At 38.7% G+C, this 9269-nt stretch overlaps 2 protein-coding genes and 1 pseudogene across 3 annotated transcripts in view; 2 read left to right on the forward strand and 1 right to left on the reverse strand.

The window, feature by feature from the left end:
• Window positions 1–225: 225 nt before the first annotated feature.
• LOC103137842 (perilipin-2-like) lies at window positions 226–3447 on the reverse strand. The gene is made up of 6 exons (XM_007551794.2): window positions 3259–3447; window positions 2922–3129; window positions 1975–2057; window positions 1649–1901; window positions 1443–1579; window positions 226–622 (listed from the first exon to the last, which is right to left on the reverse strand). The coding sequence occupies exons 1-6, from the start codon at window positions 3280–3282 to the stop codon at window positions 293–295; spliced, it is 1035 nt and encodes a 344-aa protein (XP_007551856.1). The 5' UTR covers window positions 3283–3447; the 3' UTR covers window positions 226–292.
• Window positions 3448–5841: 2394 nt separating this feature from the next.
• Window positions 5842–6847, forward strand: LOC103137934 (sin3 histone deacetylase corepressor complex component SDS3 pseudogene; annotated as a pseudogene).
• Window positions 6848–8315: 1468 nt separating this feature from the next.
• LOC103137843 (gastrula zinc finger protein XlCGF8.2DB-like) overlaps window positions 8316–9269 on the forward strand; it is a 5923-nt gene continuing 4969 nt past the window's right edge. For both annotated transcript variants that reach the window (XM_007551795.2, XM_016671426.1), the window contains exon 1: window positions 8316–8596. In XM_007551795.2, coding sequence (XP_007551857.1) covers window positions 8425–8596 — 172 coding nt within the window. In that variant the 5' untranslated portion in view covers window positions 8316–8424. The remainder of the gene's footprint in view (window positions 8597–9269) is intronic.

The raw sequence follows: 9269 nt of genomic DNA on the forward strand, positions 1-9269 counted from the left end.
ATAAAACTACAAATCTGACAGTAACCCAATATTGGAAATTCTTGATCTCCCTCCCACCCCTCTGCAGTTTAATGAGTTCATTCTGATAACAGAAATAATTTCAGAGTAACCCTTTAAGGAAGCTAGAATTTTTTTAAACATCAAGATCAGTTTTGATTGCAAAGTGACACAAGTGCATCTTTATGATTTGGACAGAAAACATTTGCTACAAAAACAAGAATCAAGTTTCATGAAGCTTCAAATCTTTTAATACATTGTTATATAGTTTAAATCCAGAATCAAAAAATCAAAACTAACGACGAACACATCCTTTCACAACACAGCCATTCTCAAACACAGATGTCTTGGTGGGTCTCATTCGTAAAGCTGGTGTACTCTGTGAGCAGGCCAGTTCCTTGGAGGGTGGTGAACCTTCAGCAGCTCTGAAGTGACTTCCGTGTCGAGTCTGTTCCTGATGGGATGATGGACTACTAAGGTTGCGCATCTGGCTGAAGAAGAGAAACACAGAAACCGCCTGATGCTGAAAGTGTTGGGGTAACCCCTGGAGGTTCCACACCAGAGTCCGACAGCTCGTCTGAAGGTCCTGAACCAGAGTGGTGGGTCTGGATATAAACTCTGTGATCTGTTGAATCGTGAACAAATATTAAGCAGCCACATTGGAAATGCTGATTGGGTGTCACATACAGGTATTGCTTTGGTATTCTAAACAAAATTTGGGTTCCACTCTCTAATTTAAAAATTAGGTGCAGCCAAATTGCCTTGAAATGGGAAAACAATCTGCTTGCGCGTCATTTAATCTCACAAGCACCTCAGAGGCCTGAGGTGAAGGCCTCTGAGGTTTGTTCAAGAACATTAGTGAACAAAACATTTGGAGCAGGAAACAGACCAGACAGGTCAGGTAGAAAGCTAAGGTTTAAAGTAGAGTTTGTTATATCCCAAGCCTTAAATAATCCACAAAGCATTGTTCAAGCAGAAAGTGTGCACAGCTGCAAACCTGCTAAAACATTGCTCTCCTCCTAAATCAACTGGACATCAAAGAAAACCTCAGAAGCCAAGACACCAGTAGGAACTCTGGGGTTTCAAAAGGCAAGTTGTTCTGCAACTTCATTAGAGGGCCATTGTCCTGCAACTTTTGAATGAATCTCTACTCAAACACCTAAATCAAATGACTAATGACCTTTACAAAACTTGCCGAGACCCCAAGACCAAGGAGATGACAGTTGTGTAGGAGCAGAGATGCACCCAAAAGTTGTAGGGCTCTGGGACTCAAGGACTGATCCCTTCCCTAAAGTAATGAAGGGTCTCAAATATATCTCATTGTGATGAAGTGTCCAAAGCAAATGATCTCAAGAGTCAAAAATTTACAATAGGATAGTCCTTTTCCAATATTTAACTTTTATAAAACTCAAACATCTTTCCTGATCAAACTGTACCCAACACACCTGAACAAAGTGGATTTTTGAGCCAACCATGTGGTAGGTCCTCCAACACACTTTAGCCGTGAGTTTCATCATGCGCACAGAGTAACTTCCTGAGCGGACAGAAGCCTCAAAACCCTCCACCAAGTGGGTTTCTTCTTCTGTGGACAGAAAAGCAAAAGTAGGCAATGAAGTGAGAACGACTTGCCACTCAGGAGACTGATACTTGCCTATTCTCCCCTCTTCTGGCAGTGGGAGCACCTGGTCCACCAAAGCCTCCGACACAGTCAGAGCCGAGTCCAATCCCATACTGGCCATGCTGATGGCTCGCTCCACCATAGACTGGTTCTCAATGTTGTCTACCTGATTCAGTCTGCTGATCACCCAGGTGACTGTGTGTTGCACTGTCACAACTGTCCCACCGGCTGCAATGCCCACCACAGCTCTAATCCTGTTTACCTTGCTCTTGGCAGCAGCAACAACCTGTGTGATTGAGTCAAATTCATTATGAGGATCACCCTTTAAGAACCAGGCCAATCATTTAAAACACAAGTACCTCATCTGGTGGGGACAGAAGAACAGGGAACGAAGTCTCCAGCCAGTCAAGGCCCTTGCAGGCAAAATTGTTCGCAATTGAGACTGAAAAGAAACGTACTTTAAAGACAATACCCAGCAGTGCATTTCTTTAGAAAATGTACATTTACTGCATGGTCGTGATGAATTTCTACTGCATGACTTCAAAGTAGAACAAAAAAAAAAAAAAAAACCTTTTGGTTAACAATATTTGACTCAAACTATAGTAAAAATTATGGATTCTGACACATTCAAGTTATGAGTCCAGCCTGACTCGTTTAAGCAAAAGTTCAACTGAAAACTGCTAAGCCGTGATTGGTACTGCCAAGCATGGAGGAGCCACGAACCAAAAACATTGACAAATCATTGGTGATTGGTACGTCTCATGAGGACAGAATATGTTAAATCTGTTTATGTACGTGGCAGCTATGGAGATCTTTAAAAAGGTTGCCTCCATGGGTAACAAATGAAGCACAAAAGGAACTCTCCTCAATCCCTTTTTCTCAGGATTAAAGTATGTGAAAATTAAAACCTTCTGCACCTTTTTCTTGGGTTTCATTCCACTCAGCTTTCTATTAATATTCTTAAAACTGGGCAGTCAGCTTTTACCAGCTTTGACCGTTTTGTGGCAGACTCCTTGTGGACGATGTCAGTGTCTCTGTTGGACAATCAAAATTAGTTCACACAACATTTCAGTCTTAAAAATATTATAATCATTTTAAGATAACTTAAAAATTTTAAGTTTGTGACTTTAACATTTAAACTCTTTCAAGTCTATAAATTAAGAGTCTCACTTTTTCAGTTAAAGTAGTGAAATTACTTTTTGATGATATTCAGATCAGCCTGTCGAGAAATACGTCTAGCTTCAGGGTTAATCCACTGCGCATCAAAAGATAAGACTACCAGTAAACAAGTCATGGTCGGACTCACTCTGTGGCTCCAGTTTAACAATGACCGGCGAGGCTCTGGTACAGGCCGCGGTGCTAAGGGCGGTCACGCCGCTCTCCAGCGCCTCGCATAGGGATCTCAGACCGGGGTTGCTGCTTTTAGCATCGCTGTACAGGACCGACAGGGTGGCACAGGCTGAGCGAACCACGGGGAGCTTGATTAGCCGGGCAGCTGCATTCGGTACTACTTTCTGATTAAAATTAAAGAACAAATCTAAAATCAGCACAATTACTAACGAAGTTTAATGTATGGTTTCAGAAACGTTTAGACAGGAAACAGTTAATTAACGTAGGCGTTTATTTTCCCTTAATACACTCACCTGGTTGTTATTGTTCACCGGCATTTTTTTTTCCTCGCACTTTTCGAACACCTAAAATGTAGTTATCACGTAAACCGAATCTTTCTATGAACACGTTACCTGCTTGGGAAACGGTTCAAAGAAATAAGAAGCTCATTGTTCAGAAACGCTGCTGAGAGCAAGGCCCAAACTCAAATAGCTTTCTGGTGTCATCAATTAGTGCTCACCTGTTGAGAGAGCTACCCTTGATCTCGCGAGATCTTAATCCATCGAAACTCGCAATCTCTGGTCAAAATCTAACTGGCTAATTCTTCAAGTAATTTTAACATAAATGACTTGTCGATGCTACACCTGTTCTGAAATATTGATGTTCTGATGATATTACCCTGGTGAAAAATTAGTGTATTAAGTATGTTAAATTTTAACGTACTTAAGCATACTTTTAGTAGGACTAATTATGAGTATATTTCAAATATACTTAGAATTAGTAGACTTAAAGTGTGACTTATTTTGACATACTAATTTTGTGCTTAGTGTATTTAAGTAGTATTTAAGCACTATTTAAAGTGTACTATGCATACTTCAACGTACATTTTTGGACAAACTTAAGTAGTACTTAGTGTACTTTAAGTGTACTGTACTGTTTTTTATGTACCAAAAACGTGCTTGATTAGCATATTTATAGTGTACTATTTTAGTGATTGATTTAGATTTAACATATACTTAGAATGTATTTTAAGTATATTGTAAATACATATTTAATATATTAGTAGTGTGATTACAGTATGCTGCAATTACACTTTTGGTTTATTATAATTGCTAATAAAGCACACTTTTTAGTTACTTAATGTCTTATTATTCTGCTTTGCCACTTTCTACATTACATGCTTCATACACACATCAGTACTGCCAACACATCAGGTACCAGAAGGATCAATTACAACACACTTTACTGGTGAAAATAATTACATTGTGCTTTCAATATATTACCATTCTGGTAACACTTTATTTGATGCGGTGTGCATAATAAGACTGACATGACACCGTCATAAACATAAAACCTTTCATCCAATTTTTAAAGCAAATTCTCATTAAAAGTGTCATTATTTACTGAATGACACTTCATGACACTGTTGGTATGTTCTTAACAGGTGTTATAGCCAATATACTATAACAAAATTGTACAAATTGTCAATACATTCAAAGTTTACAGACAACATGCTTATAAAAATTAGCACAATAAAACAATAGGTACACTTTACAGGAAATGTGAAGAATATTTCACCAAGGACAGAGTATTGTTTTGATACAATGTCACAGTATTCCAGTATTGCTGCAGATAAACTGACATTTCTCCTTCCTAAGAACAAAGAGGATCAACGACAGAACCTTCCCATTCACTGGACCACTTCACTTTACAGAAACCTACAAAAAATAACAATAGAGCAATTAAACAGAGAAAGCATTTGTATTTTAAAGAGTACAGAAAAATGGCAACAAAAAAATAAGACTTACAAAAATAAACATACACTCGCTGTGTATGTGACGTCATCAGAACTGATGACGATTGGGATCGGATGACTGGGGTGGAAAAACATTTCTGGGTGTCTTCTTTGCCTGTTATGTTAGAAGTAGAAAAAATAGTCAGCAATGTCATAGAATCAGTTGATGTTGGCATTAACTATGAAGCTGTTTTAAGTGTGGACTTCAGGAAACAAACTCCCTTAAAAGCTTTCCATCCATGATCTGACCATGCTGATCCTTGCAGGGTAGCGAGGGGGGCTGGTGGTGCCCATCTTCAGCAGCTATCAGATGAGAGGCAGGGTTCACCCTGGACAGGTCACCAGTCCATCGCAGAGCCCTGAAAGCTAACAATGAATAAAATGTATGAAAGAGAAATGGCAGATTACCAAGGGGAAAAATTCTGTCCAGTTATTTTTAAATCAAATTATGATTGTTAAGCACTTAGTGTTGGTAACACACCAGTCTTTGCTGTTGAAAATGTACCTAGCTGGTCAGTAAAAAAAAAAAAAAAAAAACTTACACCATGAAGACGAAGTGGAGGTTCATCCTCAGAGCTGGTTGATCTGGTGGAGTCCCAGCTTCTTCTGAGACAGGAAAGTCTTTAGGTTTTCTAATACCTGATCTCTTTGGCTTCCTCTTTCATCTTCATTTGCTTAGACTGCAAAAATATGTTGAAGATAAAAACATTGATGAACAAGTTATAACAACAACCTCATAATATCAAAGTCAAACAGAGCTTTATGAAAAAAGTATATTAAGTCGCAACAAATAGAGCCTCCATGCAGTTATAACATGAATGATTGTTATAGTGGCAATCATAAAAGTCACAATAAAATTGATAAAATAATTATTTCTGAAACCAAAGTTTGTTTATATATTTACTGTACCATTTACAATTAAACAAAGATAATTAGCATTTTGAAGCAAACTTACTACCAGCTAGCCACACGTTAGCAGGCTTTGTCGCTTTGGTTCCTTTCGTGACCCACATTTCATTTCCATCCGGTTCTTGTCCACTTGTATTGTCGTCTAACTTGGACTATGATGTCACAAGTTTGAATTTACCAAAACTACTAACTATTATCAAGGCAAGCCTGCGAAACACAAATCGATTGTTTATTTCATGTTTGTTTACATCCACACGGATAAATGGCTTCCACTTTGATTTCTCCTATGGTGGATTATTACAACGACGAAGAGGAACTCGATAGCGTGGATGACGATGATGACCGAAGTTTCAGGGAAAGAGACTCAGAAGAAGACACAGAAGATGCAAGTGAGCTAGAACTTGCCAAACATGATGAGGAGGACTATGTGGAAATCAAGGAACAAATGTACCAGGATAAACTGGCCTCATTAAAAAGACAGCTGCAGCAGCTGCAGGAAGGTACTCTGCAGGAATATCAGAAAAGGATGAAGAAGTTGGACCAGCAGTACAAAGAGAGACTTCGAAATGCAGAGTTGTTTCTTCACCTTGAGACAGAACAGGTGGAGAGGAACTACATAAAAGAAAAGAAGGCAGCGGTGAAGGAGTTTGATGATAAAAAGTTGAACTGAAAGAAAACCTAATCGCAGAGCTGGAGGAAAAGAAAAAGATGATTGAGAATGAGAAGTTAACAATGGAGCTAACAGGTGACTCGATGGAGGTAAAACCCATCATGATGAGGAAGCTGAGGAGGCGGCTCAATGATCCAGTCCCAATCCCTGACAAGAGAAGGAAACCGGCACCAGCTCAGCTAAATTATTTATTAACAGATGATCAGATAATGGAAGACCTAAGAACACTTAATAAGCTAAAGTCACCGAAACGACCAGTGTCTCCTTTGTCTCCTGAGCACGTCCCCTCCGCTCCCATGGAGAACCCCTCCCAGCGTTACGAGGCCTGCATTGAGGAAGGGAAACTTTACTACGATAAAAGATGGTACCATAAGAGTCAAGCCATTTACCTGGAAGCAATGGATAACACAAACATTAGCTGTGTCATCAGCTCAGTTGGGACCAATGAGATTTGGGTGAGAAAGACGAGCGACAGTACAAAGATGAGGATCTAGGACAGCTGCAGAGAGGAACATTTGTCATCTGTTGATGGTCTGCTGCGTGAAATGTTTCCCAGCTCCGCCCCACCCAACCCCATCTGTTCATTTATCTGTCCTGCCATTTAACCACCAACTCACTCAATCATCCACTCTCTCCCTTGTTGGTGCATTTTCACTTTTACCATGTGGCTTTTTTTTGTACCTAATATTTTCATATACACTACCCCAATTTTCTTAATAAAACATGAATGCAGAGTTTCAGAGCTCTTTTTTTTGTCTTTTAAGTGCTTACTGGTTTCCAGTATTATTGTGACTATGTACCATGTTTTTGGATGTTTGACTTTATCTTTGCTTTTTATACAAAACAGTTAAAACGCATTTTCCAAAATTAGCAACTGTTTGCCAACTGAATCTGCTGTGTCAATTTTAACAGAGAAGTTTGTGAAGAATTGTTGTTTGTTAGGTATGACCTGCCCACCTGAATTAGTCGTTTTCAAGAATATCCCTTTTGGAATGGTAAACAAAAACTGCTTGTTGTACCGATGCCTACAATATAAGTAACTTGTTACATTTCCAAGTGGATGAGAAGAGGGAAATCTGGGCCTCTCTGCTTAGGCTGCTGCCTCCTCGACCCAACACTGGATAAGGAGAAGATGATAGATGGATTGCCGCTTATACTGAACCTGTTTTTTTTCTCTTGTAGAAATGTATTTTGTCATTTCATGTCACATTCTCCGTATGTAAACAGTCTGGAATAATTCAGCTGTGTTGGCATGTGGATTTCAGGTGATTCACTTATTTTTGTTTTATTAAAATAATTTAGCTTTTTAATAATTAAAAAAAAACTAACTATTATCAAGGCCCTCTCTATTTTAAGGCAATATTCTGTGAGTAAAAATAGCGAATTTGAACAGCGTCTGTTATCTTCTCTGGCTCATGGCTTCTTCTTCTTTTCTTTTTATGGCGCTTTTCAAAAAGAACTGAAAGTGTGCAATACCGCCACCATCTGGTCTGGAGTGTGAACTGAAGCTAATGCCGTTCACTAACAGATCTCGCATCACATCTGAAAATGTATTCGGTAAAGACAGCTTCCGTGTTTCAGTTAAAAAACTGAAAACAACAGATCATATTCGGAGAGATGTAAAACTGAAGATACCTGCTACATTTAGTGTTAAGGACAAATATTGTTTTTGTTGTAGAACCTCTGTCACTAAACTGTCAGTGTTTGATATGTTGAGTTGTTAAACAAGTTTAACTATCACTTATTAGTACTATTTTATTCTATGCCATTTTAACAAAAAAAATAAGATTATTAAGGCACCTAAAAAGGCATACTTTATTAGCCTAAAGTATACAGTAAGATGTAATTTAAAACATACTGAAATTATGAGATTATGACTTTGAAAGTCGAAATTATGACTTTGAATCTCATAATTATGACTTTGAAAGTCATAAGTATAACTTCCTGTTGGTCTTTTATTTTTTTCTTTCATGGCGGAAATGGGCTTCCATAGAAATGGGCTTCCATAGGGCCAGTGGTCCGTCCCGCCGCTTTCTGTTTGCTGCAGCGAGGTCCTTCTCCACGAGTTTATTGTCTCAGGTAAATATTTGCGTGTTTTAAGTGAAAATGTCTTCAGTTCAGCCTCAGAGAGAGTTTTTCAACGAGCAGGTACTTCCTGCTGAAGAAACATCCACAGAGTTGAAAAAAATCAACGTCAAGATTGAGATGGAAGAGATGGAGGATCAGCGCAGACTTCTGGATTTTACCCGGATACCGAAGACCATCTTACACCGGATAGGTACGAAAAACTTTTACATTTTACTGATTAGTCAGGTTAAAGAGAGCTAGAGACAGGTTAAGAAATGTTGTTTGGGGGGCGACGCTGAGTTCGGCATCTTAGTGCCGAGTTCACAATTGAGTAGTAGCTAGTTGAGTCTTGCTGCTGCATTTGCTGACTGTCTATTATTTCTCTTCAGTACATCATAAATGTAACAAGCTACCATCATTTCCTTTAAGTTCAGACTTCTGCGTAGCTCTTCAATTTCTCTTATTTCTCCCCCCCTTTTGTTTGATTTCCTCTTGGAAAATCGTGAATTCTGCTTCAATTGCAGCTAACTCTTGTGGAAATTCTTTAACACATAGAGAATTGTTCAATAAACCAGTAGGAGAGATAGAACAATCTTTGTCTTTAGTTGCTTTATTGAAAAGCAAACGGCGTTAGAAAACTGTAGCTGATGTAGACCCTGATTTTCTCAATATGCATACAATTATTGTATTGCTGTTACACTTAGTCGTTTCATAATGTGTTTTGTTATAGGAGTTCAGGAGATGGAGTACTAAAATCCCTTATTTCACTGGACAATTTCAGTATGTTGTTCAATCCATGCCAATATTGTCAGTGTTGAGACAAAACAACTTTGGCTTATTTACTGGAGGAACTGAAACTATAACAGGAGTTTTCTGAGAAGCTG

Source organism: Poecilia formosa, unplaced genomic scaffold (genome assembly GCF_000485575.1).
Source record: "Poecilia formosa unplaced genomic scaffold, Poecilia_formosa-5.1.2 Scaffold44, whole genome shotgun sequence".
Taxonomy (NCBI): Eukaryota; Metazoa; Chordata; class Actinopteri; order Cyprinodontiformes; family Poeciliidae; genus Poecilia; species Poecilia formosa.

Coding starts and splice junctions, on each gene's coding strand:
- LOC103137842 (XM_007551794.2), bottom strand. CDS start 3,282: ATGCCGGTGAACAATAACAACCAG. Junction 3,130..3,258: donor CGGTGAACAATAACAACCAG/GTGAGTGTATTA, acceptor AATTTTAATCAG/AAAGTAGTACCGAATGCAGC. Junction 2,058..2,921: donor TGTTAAACTGGAGCCACAGA/GTGAGTCCGACC, acceptor GTTTCTTTTCAG/TCTCAATTGCGAACAATTTT.